The sequence below is a fragment of the Saccostrea cucullata genome, unplaced genomic scaffold, assembly GCF_032062105.1.
Source record: "Saccostrea cucullata isolate Sc308-1 unplaced genomic scaffold, CSIRO_AGI_Scuc_v1 ctg1105, whole genome shotgun sequence".
NCBI classification, from domain to species: Eukaryota; Metazoa; Mollusca; class Bivalvia; order Ostreida; family Ostreidae; genus Saccostrea; species Saccostrea cuccullata.
In genome coordinates this window covers 35,010-48,818 of record NW_026927407.1, presented here as the reverse complement: position 1 = coordinate 48,818, position 13,809 = coordinate 35,010, and the positions used below count along the sequence as shown (strand labels likewise).

General features: G+C 34.7%; 1 protein-coding gene across 1 annotated transcript; it reads left to right on the top strand.

Annotated features, from left to right (window-relative positions):
- The first annotated feature begins 1,080 nt into the window (after positions 1–1,080).
- Positions 1,081–3,720, top strand: LOC134274419 (uncharacterized). Its single transcript, XM_062756713.1, has 4 exons — positions 1,081–1,118; positions 1,885–2,102; positions 2,473–2,528; positions 3,385–3,720. The coding sequence occupies exons 1-4, from the start codon at positions 1,081–1,083 to the stop codon at positions 3,718–3,720; spliced, it is 648 nt and encodes a 215-aa protein (XP_062612697.1).
- The last annotated feature ends 10,089 nt before the right edge of the window (positions 3,721–13,809 follow it).

The window sequence follows — 13,809 nt, the reverse complement described above, 5'->3', positions numbered from 1 at the left end:
TCGAATTTCATTTTATTTTCAAATTTAATTCTTCCAAGAGAAGGCAATGTTAGCTTTGGTAGTACTTCTAATCCTCGCATCTTTTTTCCTGGTCTAGATTTAATTCTTTAATTTCTGGTCAAAATTTATTTTTTCAAGTGGTGGTGATGTTGGCTTTTGCAGTAGTTCTAACTCTCGCTTCATATTTCTTGGTCAAGTTTCAATCTTCAATTGAAGGCATTGTTGGCTTGAGTTTGGATTTGCCAACTTTACAGATGTAAGATTTTTAGATGAAACATTTTAGTTGAAACAACTGGTACAGTTCATGAAGAAAAAGAATGTGATGAAAAAGTGGGATGTAAAGGATCAGTAGTACTAAGTGTTTGTGTAGCCTATTAATTTAACTTTTTTCCTTGTCAAAATTTAATTTATCGAGTTGTGGCAAAGTTTGTACTTGTATTTGTGTAGCCTATTAATTTTTAACTTTAGCTCTGATCTCAATATGAGACATTAAGGAAATCCTTGCATTTTTTCTAATGAAGATTTAATTCTTCAAGTAAAGTCAATGTTAGTTTTAGGTGTACTTCTAATGATCGATTCTTATTTCTTTTTCAAGATTAAATTATCAAGTGAAGGCAATGTTGCCTTTTGCAGTACTTCTAATCCTTGCATCTTTTTTACTTGGTCTAAATCTGTTTCTTTTAGTGAAGTATGTTGCGTTTGCTGAAATAAAAAAAAAGAATATTTAAAGAGCAAACAATGAAATTCTGAACACTTAAAAGAAGCACAACCTCAGTGAAAATGTGCTCTGCATGTAAGGTTTTTTCAAGCTTCCTGGTATATAAACACAAGAATTCTTGTTTGTCTGCTGAAAGTTCCATGACTGCATCTTCACCTGTTTCAGTAAGAAACTTGGTTGCTGATGACACTTATTCAAATTATTATCGATGTGATATACTTGAAAGTTTTCGGGACTCAGAACTTGTAAAGCTAACTGGCAATTGCTACTCTGTATATGGAAGCCCTGAGTTCTGCAAATTGTGTGATGCTTTTGTTTGTAGACTCATTTTATTTAATGCTAGAGGAGGAGAGCCAAGTAGAATGCTGCTGTCTGAGCTTTCAGACGCCATGAATGACAAGTGAGTGAACCAGTTTAAAAATGAAAGCATTCAAGATTTAAATGCAAGAAAACTGCTTTGTGAAACAAAAATTGCATATATCCATGAATCAAAAATTGCAAAGCATGTCCCAGTCTTAATTCCAAATGATTGTCGGAAGGTTCTTAATTTTATTACAAAATTAGAAGAAAGACGATCAGCAGGAATAAATCCCAACAATGTTTTTGTTTTTCCAAACACAAAAACCTCAATGGGTCATCTGGGCTGGAATTGTGTTAACAGAATGTGCAGAGAATGCCACTTTACGGCAACAGAATATGCGGCACTGGATTTAATCTTCAAGTTAAGGCAAAGTTGGCTTGAGTTCAGATTTGCCATCTTTACACATATTTTAGATGAAACATTTGTTGGTACTGTTCATAAATAAAAGAATATGATCATGAAGTGGCAGGTAATGGATTAGTTGTATTAGGTATTTGTGTAACCTATTAACATTTTTTTTAATCTTAGTTCTGATCTCAATGTGAGACATTGAGGGAATGCTGGTGTCTTTTTTTCTCTTTGGCAGTACTTTTAATCCTCGATTCTTTTTTCCTGGTCTAGAGTCAATTCTTTAAATTCTGGTCAAGATTTAATTCTTCAAGAGGTAGCAATGTTGGCTTTTGCAGTAGTTCTAATCTTCGCTTCATAATGCAAGAAAACTGCTTTGTAAAACAAATATTGCATATATCCATGCATCAAAAAATGCAAAGCTTGTCCCAGTGTTAATTCCAAATGATTGTTGGAGGGCTCTTAATATTATAACAAATTTAGAAGTAAGACGATCAGCAGGAGTAAATCCCAACAATGTTTTTGTTTTTCCAAACACAAAAACCTCAATGGGTCATGTTGTGGGCTGGGATTGTGTGAACAGAATGTGCAGAGAAGCAAAACTAGAGCACAATCTGAATGCCACTTTATGGCAACAGAATATGCGGCACTGGATTTTGCCCCATCTGATCGAGAGTTTTTTTTTTTAAACAAATGGGGGATTCAGAAACAATTAATGAAAACATATGTCAGTGCCCCCAGCTTTGATAGAAATACTATTTGTCGGAGGAGTTCTTTGACAAGTGGTCAGAATTGATGAATTTGAAGTTAAATTATTAAATTCAATATATGTACTAAAACAAATGTCATCAAAAATGGCACCTTTTGCTTATATTGAATATTTTTAGGTCACCTGAGTAAACTCTAGATTTAATTCTTCAAGTGAAAGCAATGTTGCATTTGCAGTAGTTCTAATTTTCGCTTCATATTCCTGGTCAAAATCTAATCTTCAAGTGAAGGCAGTATTGGCTTGAGTTTAGATTTGCCATCTTTACACATATTTTAGATGAAACATTTGTTGGCACTGTTCATAAAGAAAAGAATGTGATCATGAAGTGGAAGGTAAGGGATTAGTTGTATTAGGTATTTGTGTAGCCTATTAACATTTTTTTTAATTTTAGTTCTGATCTCAATTGGAGACATTGAGGGAATGCTGGCGTCTTTTTTTCTCTTTGGCAGTACTTCTAATCCTCGATTCTTTTTTCCTGGTCTAGATTCAATTCTTTAAATTCTGGTCAAGATTTAATTCTTCAAGAGGTAGCAATGTTGGCTTTTGCAGTAGTTCTAATCTTCGCTTCATAATGCAAGAAAACTGCTTTGTGAAACAAAAATTGCATATATCCATGCATCAAAAATTGCAAAGCTTGTCCCAGTCTTAATTCCAAATGATTGTTGGAAGGTTCTTAATATTATAACAAATTTAAAAGTAAGACGATCAGGAGTAAATCCCAACAATGTTTTTTTTTTCCAAACACAAAGACCTCAATGGGTCAAAATTTAATCTTCAAGTGAAGGCAATGTTGGCTTGAGTTTAGATTTGCCATCTTTACACATATTTTAGATGAAACATTTGTTGGTACTGTTCATAAAGAAAAGAATGTGATCATGAAGTGGAAGGTAACGGATTAGTTGTATTAGGTATTTGTGTAACCTATTAACATTTTTTTTAATCTTAGTTCTGATCTCAATGTGAGACATTGAGGGAATGCTGGTGTCTTTTTTTCTCTTTGGCAGTACTTCTAATCCTCGATTCTTTTTTCCTGGTCTAGATTCAATTCTTTAAATTCTGGTCAAGATTTAATTCTTCAAGAGGTAGCAATGTTGGCTTTTGCAGTAGTTATAATCTTCGCTTCATAATGCAAGAAAACTGAATTGTGAAACAAAAATTGCATATATCCGTGCATCAAAAATTGCAAAGCTTGTCCCAGTCTTAATTCCAAATGATTGTTGGAAGGTTCTTAATATTATAACAAATTTAAAAGTAAGACGATCAGCAGGAGTAAATCCCAACAATGTTTTTGTTTTTCCAAACACAAAGACCTCAATGGGTCATGTTGTGGGCGGGGATTGTGTGAACAGAATGTGCAGAGAAGCAAAACTAGAGCACAATCTGAATGTCACTGGCATGCGGCACTTTATGGCAACAGAATATGCGGCACTGGATTTTGCCCCATCTGATCGAGAGTTTTTTTTTAAGCAAATGGGGGATTCAGAAACGATTAATGAAAACATATGTCAGTGCCCCCAGCTTTGATAGAAATACTATTTGTCGGAGGAGTTCTTTGACAAGTGGTCAGAATGGATGAATGTGAAGTTAAATTATTAAATTCAATATATGTACTAAAACAAATTTCATCAAAAATGGCACCTTTGCTTACTGTAAATCACTTTTTATTAGCGAGAACTTGATTTTCGCGTAATTACGCGAGACAATGCGTTCGCGAAAATTTAATTCTCGCGTATAAAAGTATTCCTTACGATTATGTAGAGGAATAACAACTATTCGTGAAAATTATGTCTCGCTTACAAAGAGTCAATGACAATCTCGCGAAAATAAGGTGTCGCGAAAAATTAGTGATCTACAGTATATTTAATATTGTTAGGTCACCTGAGTAAACTCTAGATTTAATTCTTCAAGTGAAAGTAATGTTGCATTTCCAGTAGTTCTAATTCCTGGTCAAAATTTAATCTTCAAGTGAAGGCAATGTTGGCTTGAGTTTAGATTTGCCATCTTTACACATATTTTAGATGAAACATTTGTTGGCACTGTTCATAAAGAAAAGAATGTGATCATGAAGTGGAAGGTAAGGGATTAGTTGTATTAGGTATTTGTGTAGCCTATTAACATTTTTTTTTTAATTTTAGTTTTGATCTCAATATGAGACATTGAGGGAATGCTGGCGTCTTTTTTTCTCTTTGGCAGTACTTCTAATCCTCGATTCTTTTTTCCTGGTCTAGAGTCAATTCTTTAAATTCTGGTCAAGATTTAATTCTTCAAGAGGTAGCAATGTTGGCTTTTGCAGTAGTTCTAATCTTCGCTTCATAATGCAAGAAAACTGCTCTGTGAAACAAAAATTGCATATATCCATGCATCAAAAATTGCAAAGCTTGTCCCAGTCTTAATTCCAAATGATTGTTGGAAGGTTCTTAATATTATAACAAATTTAAAAGTAAGACGATCAGCAGGAGTAAATCCCAACAATGTTTTTGTTTTTCCAAACACAAAAACCTCAGGGTCAAAATTTAATCTTCAAGTGAAGGCAATGTTGGCTTGAGTTTAGATTTGCCATCTTTACACATATTTTAGATGAAACATTTGTTGGTACTGTTCATAAAGAAAAGAATATGATCATGAAGTGGCAGGTAATGGATTAGTTGTATTAGGTATTTGTGTAACCTATTAACATTTTTTTTAATCTTAGTTCTGATCTCAATGAGACATTGAGGGAATGCTGGTGTCTTTTTTTCTCCTTGGCAGTACATCTAATCCTCGATTCTTTTTTCCTGGTCTAGAGTCAATTCTTTAAATTCTGGTCAAGATTTAATTCTTCAAGAGGTAGCAATGTTGGCTTTTGCAGTAGTTCTAATCCTCGCTTCATAATGCAAGAAAACTGCTTTGTGAAACAAAAATTGCATATATCCATGCATCAAAAATTGCAAAGCTTGTCCCAGTCTTAATTCCAAATGATTGTTGGGGGGCTCTTAATATTATAACAAATTTAGAAGTAAGACGATCAGCAGGAGTAAATCCCAAAAATGCTTTTGTTTTTCCAAACACAAAAACCTCAATGGGTCATGTTGTGGGCTGGGATTGTGTGAACAGAATGTGCTGAGAAGCAAAACTAGAGCACAATCTGAATGCCACTTTATGGCAACAGAATATGCGGCACTGGATTTTGCCCCATCTGATCGAGTTTTTTTTAAACAAATGAGGGATTCAGAAACAATTAATGAAAACATATGTCAGTGCCCCCAGCTTTGATAGAAATACTATTTGTCGGAGGAGTTCTTTGACAAGTGGTCAGAATTGATGAATTTGAAGTTAAATTATTAAATTCAATATATGTACTAAAACAAATGTCATCAAAAATGGCACCTTTTGCTTATATTGAATATTTTTAGGTCACCTGAGTAAACTCTAGATTTAATTCTTCAAGTGAAGGCAATGTTGCATTTGCAGTAGTTCTAATTTTCGCTTCATATTCCTGGTCAAAATCTAATCTTCAAGTGAAGGCAGTATTGGCTTGAGTTTAGATTTGCCATCTTTACACATATTTTAGATGAAACATTTGTTGGCACTGTTCATAAAGAAAAGAATGTGATCATGAAGTGGAGGGTAATGGATTAGTTGTATTAGGTATATGTGTAGCCTATTCACATTTTTTTTTAATTTTAGTTCTGATCTCAATGTGAGACATTGAGGGAATGCTGGCGTCTTTTTTTCTTTTTGGCAGTACTTCTAATCATCGATTCTTTTTTCCTGGTCTAGAGTCAATTCTTTAAATTCTGGTCAAGATTTAATTCTTCAAGAGGTAGCAATGTTGGCTTTTGCAGTAGTTCTAATCTTCGCTTCATAATGCAAGAAAACTGCTTTGTGAAACAAAAATTGCACATATCCATGCATCAAAAATTGCAAAGCTTGTCCCAGTCTTAATTCCAAATGATTGTTGGAAGGTTCTTAATATTATAACAAATTTAAAAGTAAGACGATCAGCAGGAGTAAATCCCAACAATGTTTTTGTTTTTCCAAACACAAAAACCTCAGGGTCAAAATTTAATCTTCAAGTGAAGGCAATGTTGGCTTGAGTTTAGATTTGCCATCTTTACACATATTTTAGATGAAACATTTGTTGGCACTGTTCATAAAGAAAAGAATGTGATCATGAAGTGGAGGGTAATGGATTAGTTGTATCAGGTATATGTGTAGCCTATTAACATTTTTTTTAATTTTAGTTCTGATCTCAATGTGAGACATTGAGGGAATGCTGGCGTCTTTTTTCTCTTTGGCAGTACTTCTAATCCTCGATTCTTTTTTCCTGGTCTAGAGTCAATTCTTTAAATTCTGGTCAAGATTTAATTCTTCAAGAGGTAGCAATGTTGGCTTTTGCAGTAGTTCTAATCTTCGCTTCATAATGCAAGAAAACTGCTTTGTGAAACAAAAATTGCATATATCCATGCATCAAAAATTGCAAAGCTTGTCCCAGTCTTAATTCCAAATGATTGTTGGAAGGTTCTTGATATTATAACAAATTTAAAAGTAAGACGATCAGCAGGAGTAAGTCCCAACAATGTTTTTGTTTTTCCAAACACAAAAACCTCAGGGTCAAAATTTAATCTTCAAGTGAAGGCAATGTTGGCTTGAGTTTAGATTTGCCATCTTTACACATATTTTAGATGAAACATTTGTTGGTACTGTTCATAAAGAAAAGAATATAATCATGAAGTGGCAGGTAATGGATTAGTTGTATTAGGTATTTGTGTAACCTATTAACATTTTTTTTAATCTTAGTTCTGATCTCAATGAGACATTGAGGGAATGCTGGTGTCTTTTTTTTCTCCTTGGCAGTACATCTAATCCTCGATTCTTTTTTCCTGGTCTAGAGTCAATTCTTTATAATTCTGGTCAAGATTTAATTCTTCAAGAGGTAGCAATGTTGGCTTTTGCAGTAGTTCTAATCCTCGCTTCATAATGCAAGAAAACTGCTTTGTGAAACAAAAATTGCATATATCCATGCATCAAAAATTGCAAAGCTTGTCCCAGTCTTAATTCCAAATGATTGTTGGGGGGCTCTTAATATTATAACAAATTTAGAAGTAAGACGATCAGCAGGAGTAAATCCCAAAAATGCTTTTGTTTTTCCAAACACAAAAACCTCAATGGGTCATGTTGTGGGCTGGGATTGTGTGAACAGAATGTGCTGAGAAGCAAAACTAGAGCACAATCTGAATGCCACTTTATGGCAACAGAATATGCGGCACTGGATTTTGCCCCATCTGATCGAGTTTTTTTTAAACAAATGAGGGATTCAGAAACAATTAATGAAAACATATGTCAGTGCCCCCAGCTTTGATAGAAATACTATTTGTCGGAGGAGTTCTTTGACAAGTGGTCAGAATTGATGAATTTGAAGTTAAATTATTAAATTCAATATATGTACTAAAACAAATGTCATCAAAAATGGCACCTTTTGCTTATATTGAATATTTTTAGGTCACCTGAGTAAACTCTAGATTTAATTCTTCAAGTGAAGGCAATGTTGCATTTGCAGTAGTTCTAATTTTCGCTTCATATTCCTGGTCAAAATCTAATCTTCAAGTGAAGGCAGTATTGGCTTGAGTTTAGATTTGCCATCTTTACACATGTTTTAGATGAAACATTTGTTGGCACTGTTCATAAAGAAAAGAATGTGATCATGAAGTGGAGGGTAATGGATTAGTTGTATTAGGTATATGTGTAGCCTATTCACATTTTTTTTTAAATTTTAGTTCTGATCTCAATGTGAGACATTGAGGGAATGCTGGCGTCTTTTTTTCTCTTTGGCAGTACTTCTAATCATCGATTCTTTTTTCCTGGTCTAGAGTCAATTCTTTAAATTCTGGTCAAGATTTAATTCTTCAAGAGGTAGCAATGTTGGCTTTTGCAGTAGTTCTAATCTTCGCTTCATAATGCAAGAAAACTGCTTTGTGAAACAAAAATTGCATATATCCATGCATCAAAAATTGCAAAGCTTGTCCCAGTCTTAATTTCAAATGATTGTTGGAAGGTTCTTAATATTATAACAAATTTAAAAGTAAGACGATCAGCAGGAGTAAATCCCAACAATGTTTTTGTTTTTCCAAACACAAAAACCTCAGGGTCAAAATTTAATCTTCAAGTGAAGGCAATGTTGGCTTGAGTTTAGATTTGCCATCTTTACACATATTTTAGATGAAACATTTGTTGGTACTGTTCATAAAGAAAAGAATATGATCATGAAGTGGCAGGTAATGGATTAGTTGTATTAGGTATTTGTGTAACCTATTAACATTTTTTTAAATCTTAGTTCTGATCTCAATGAGACATTGAGGGAATGCTGGTGTCTTTTTTTCTCCTTGGCAGTACATCTAATCCTCGATTCTTTTTTCCTGGTCTAGAGTCAATTCTTTAAATTCTGGTCAAGATTTAATTCTTCAAGAGGTAGCAATGTTGGCTTTTGCAGTAGTTCTAATCCTCGCTTCATAATGCAAGAAAACTGCTTTGTGAAACAAAAATTGCATATATCCATGCATCAAAAATTGCAAAGCTTGTCCCAGTCTTAATTCCAAATGATTGTTGGGGGGCTCTTAATATTATAACAAATTTAGAAGTAAGACGATCAGCAGGAGTAAATACCAAAAATGTTTTTGTTTTTCCAAACACAAAAACCTCAATGGGTCATGTTGTGGGCTGGGATTGTGTGAACAGAATGTGCTGAAAAGCAAAACTAGAGTACAATCTGAATGCCACTTTATGGCAACAGAATATGCGGCACTGGATTTTGCCCCATCTGATCGAGTTTTTTTTTAAACAAATGGGGGATTCAGAAACAATCAATGAAAACATATGTCAGTGCCCCCAGCTTTGATAGAAATACTATTTGTCGGAGGAGTTCTTTGACAAGTGGTCAGAATTGATGATTGTGAAGTTAAATTATTAAATTCAATATATGTACTAAAACAAATGTCATCAAAAATGGCACCTTTTGCTTATACTGAATATTTTTAGGTCACCTGAGTAAACTCTAGATTTAATTCTTCAAGTGAAGGCAATGTTGCATTTGCAGTAGTTCTAATTTTCGCTTCATATTCCTGGTCAAAATTTAATCTTCAAGTGAAGGCAGTATTGGCTTGAGTTTAGATTTGCCATCTTTACACATGTTTTAGATGAAGCATTTGTTGGCACTGTTCATAAAGAAAAGAATGTGATCATGAAGTGGAGGGTAATGGATTAGTTGTATTAGGTATATGTGTAGCCTATTCACATTTTTTTTTAAATTTTAGTTCTGATCTCAATGTGAGACATTGAGGGAATGCTGGCGTCTTTTTTTCTCTTTGGCAGTACTTCTAATCATCGATTCTTTTTTCCTGGTCTAGAGTCAATTCTTTAAATTCTGGTCAAGATTTAATTCTTCAAGAGGTAGCAATGTTGGCTTTTGCAGTAGTTCTAATCTTCGCTTCATAATGCAAGAAAACTGCTTTCTGAAACAAAAATTGCATATATCCATGCATCAAAAATTGCAAAGCTTGTCCCAGTCTTAATTCCAAATGATTGTTGGAAGGTTCTTAATATTATAACAAATTTAAAAGTAAGACGATCAGCAGGAGTAAATCCCAACAATGTTTTTGTTTTTCCAAACACAAAAACCTCAGGGTCAAAATTTAATCTTCAAGTGAAGGCAATGTTGGCTTGAGTTTAGATTTGCCATCTTTACACATATTTTAGATGAAACATTTGTTGGTACTGTTCATAAAGAAAAGAATATGATCATGAAGTGGCAGGTAATGGATTAGTTGTATTAGGTATTTGTGTAACCTATTAACATTTTTTTAAATCTTAGTTCTGATCTCAATGAGACATTGAGGGAATGCTGGTGTCTTTTTTTCTCCTTGGCAGTACATCTAATCCTCGATTCTTTTTTCCTGGTCTAGAGTCAATTCTTTAAATTCTGGTCAAGATTTAACTCTTCAAGAGGTAGCAATGTTGGCTTTTGCAGTAGTTCTAATCCTCGCTTCATAATGCAAGAAAACTGCTTTGTGAAACAAAAATTGCATATATCCATGCATCAAAAATTGCAAAGCTTGTCCCAGTCTTAATTCCAAATGATTGTTGGGGGGCTCTTAATATTATAACAAATTTAGAAGTAAGACGATCAGCAGGAGTAAATCCCAAAAATGCTTTTGTTTTTCCAAACACAAAAACCTCAATGGGTCATGTTGTGGGCTGGGATTGTGTGAACAGAATGTGCTGAGAAGCAAAACTAGAGCACAATCTGAATGCCACTTTATGGCAACAGAATATGCGGCACTGGATTTTGCCCCATCTGATCGAGTTTTTTTTTTAAACAAATGGGGGATTCAGAAACAATTAATGAAAACATATGTCAGTGCCCCCAGCTTTGATAGAAATACTATTTGTCGGAGGAGTTCTTTGACAAGTGGTCAGAATTGATGAATGTGAAGTTAAATTATTAAATTCAATATATGTACTAAAACAAATGTCATCAAAAATGGCACCTTTTGCTTATATTGAATATTTTTAGGTCACCTGAGTAAACTCTAGATTTAATTCTTCAAGTGAAGGCAATGTTGCATTTGCAGTAGTTCTAATTTTCGCTTCATATTCCTGGTCAAAATTTAATCTTCAAGTGAAGGCAGTATTGGCTTGAGTTTAGATTTGCCATCTTTACACATATTTTAGATGAAACATTTGTTGGCACTGTTCATAAAGAAAAGAATGTGATCATGAAGTGGAGGTAATGGATTAGTTGTATTAGGCATATGTGTAGCCTATTAACATTTTTTATACCCCCCGCAAACGAAGTTTGGGGGGTATATAGGAATCACCTTGTCCGTCTGTCCGTCCGTCTGTCTGTCCGTCCGTCCGTCTGTCCGTCTGTCTGTGCAATCGTGTCCGGTCCATATCTTTCTTACAGAGGGACATTAGAATCTACTACTCCACACTAAGATTGCTCATGACCTAAGGGTGTGTCATGACCTTGACCCAAGGTCATTCGGGGAAGTTCAAGGTCACTGGAAGAAAAATTTCATAATTCGTGTCCGATCCATATCTTTCTTATGGATAAACTTGGTAGGTTCTCATTTCACACAAAGATTGCCCATGACCCAAGGGTGTGTCATGACCTTGACCCAAGGTCATTTGGGAAAGTTCAAGGTCACTGGAAGAAAATTTTCATAAATCATGTTTAATACATATCTTTTATAGATAAACTTGGTAGGTTCTCATTTTACACAAAGATTGCCCATAACCCAAGGATGTGTCCTGACCTTGACCCAAGGTCATTTGGGAAAGTTCAAGGTCACTGGAAGAAAATTATTTATATTCCCTGTCCAGTCCATATTTTTCTTATAGATAAACTTGGTAGGTTCTCATTTTACACAAAGATTGCCTATGACTCAAGGGTGTGTCATGACCTTGACCCAAGGTCATTTGGGAAAGGTCAAGGTCACTGGGAGAAAATTATTTATATTCCCTGTCCAGGCCATATTTTTCTTTTGGATAAACTTGGTAGGTTCTCATTTCACAGAGAGATTGCCCATGACCCAAGGGTGTGTCATGACCTTGACCCAAGGTCATATAGGGAAGTTCAAGGTCACTGGAATAAAAATTTCATAATTTGTGTCCGGTCCATATCTTTCTTATGGATAAACTTGGTAGGTTCTCATTTCACACAAAGATAGCCCATGACCCAAGGGTGTGTCATGACCTTGACCCAAGGTCATTTGGAGAAGTTCAAGGTCACTGGTAGAAAAATTTCAGAATTCGTGTCCGGTCCATATCTTTCTTATGCATAAACTTGGTAGGTTCTCATTTCACACAAAGATTGCCCATGACCCAAGGGTGTGTCATGACCTTGACCCAAGGTCATTTGGGAAAGTTCAAGGTCACTGGAAGAAAATTTTCATAAATCATGTTTAATACATATCTTTTATAAACTTGGTAGGTTCTCATTTTACACAAAGATTGCCCATAACCCAAGGATGTGTCTTGACCTTGACCCAAGGTCATTTGGGAAAGTTCAAGGTCACTGGAAGAAAATTATTTATATTCCCTGTCCAGTCCATATTTTTCTTATAGATAAACTTGGTAGGTTCTCATTTCACACAAAGATTGCCCATGACCCAAGGGTGTGTCATGACCTTGACCCAAGGTCATTTGGGAAGTTCAAGGTGACTGGTAGAAAAATTTCATAATTCGTGTCTGGTCCATATCTTTCTTATGGATAAACTTGGTAGGTTCTCATTTCACTGAAAGATTGCCCATGACCCAAGGGTGTGTCATGACCTTGACCCAAGGTTATTTGGGGAAGTTCAAGGTCACTGGAATAAGAATTTCATAATTTGTTTTTGATACATATCTTTATTATGGAAAAACTGACTTCTGAAAAACCCAGCGGGGGGTATTTTGTCCCGTTTGGACAGTTCTAGTTTAATTTTAGTTCTGATCTCAATGTGAGACATTGAGGGAATGCTGGCGTCTTTTTTTCTCTTTGGCAGTACTTCTAATCCTCGATTCTTTTTTCCTGGTCTAGAGTCAATTCTTTAAATTCTGGTCAAGATTTAATTCTTCAAGAGGTAGCAATGTTGGCTTTTGCAGTAGTTCTAATCTTCGCTTCATAATGCAAGAAAACTGCTTTGTGAAACAAAAATTGCATATATCCATGCATCAAAAATTGCAAAGCTTGTCCCAGTCTTAATTCCAAATGATTGTTGGAAGGTTCTTAATATTATAACAAATTTAAAAGTAAGACGATCAGCAGGAGTAAATCCCAACAATGTTTTTGTTTTTCCAAACACAAAAACCTCAATGGGTCATGTTGTGGGCTGGGATTGTGTGAACAGAATGTGCAGAGAAGCAAAACTAGAGCACAGTCTGAATGTCACTGGCATGCGGTACTTTATGGCAACAGAATATGCGGCACTGGATGTTGCCCCATCTGATCGAGAGTTTTTTTTTTTAAACAAATGGGGGATTCAGAAACAATTAATGAAAACATATGTCAGTGCCCCCAGCTTTGATAGAAATACTATTTGTCGGAGGAGTTCTTTGACAAGTTGTCAGAATTGATGAATGTGAAGGTAAATTATTAAATTCAATATATGTACTAAAACAAATTTCATCAAAAATGGCACCTTTTGCTTATATTGAATATTTTTAGGTCACCTGAGTAAACTCTAGATTTAATTCTTCAAGTGAAGACAATGTTGCATTTGCAGTAGTTCTAATTTTCGCTTCATATTCCTGGTCAAAATTTAATCTTCAAGTGAAGGCAATGTTGCCTTGAGTTTAGATTTGCCATCTTTACACATATTTTAGATGAAACATTTGTTGGCACTGTTCATAAAGAAAAGAATGTGATCATGAAGTGGAAGGTAAGGGATTAGTTGTATTAGGTATTTGTGTAGCCTATTAACATTTTTTTTAAATTTTAGTTCTGATCTCAATGTGAGACATTGAAGGAATGCTGGCGTCTTTTTTTCTCTTTGGCAGTACTTCCAATCCTCGATTCTTTTTTCCTGGTCTAGATTGAATTCTTTAAATTCTGGTCAAGATTTAATTCTTCAAGAGGTAGCAATGTTGGCTTTT

Excerpts from the sequence above, each read along its gene's own strand:
- LOC134274419 (XM_062756713.1), top strand. The coding sequence starts at position 1,081 with ATGCTGCTGTCTGAGCTTTCAGACGCCATGAATGACAA. Across the intron at positions 1,119-1,884 it reads TCAGACGCCATGAATGACAA|GGCTCTTAATATTATAACAA; the intron begins GTGAGTGAACCA and ends TGATTGTTGGAG. Across the intron at positions 2,529-3,384 it reads ATGTGATCATGAAGTGGAAG|CTTGTCCCAGTCTTAATTCC; the intron begins GTAAGGGATTAG and ends AAAATTGCAAAG.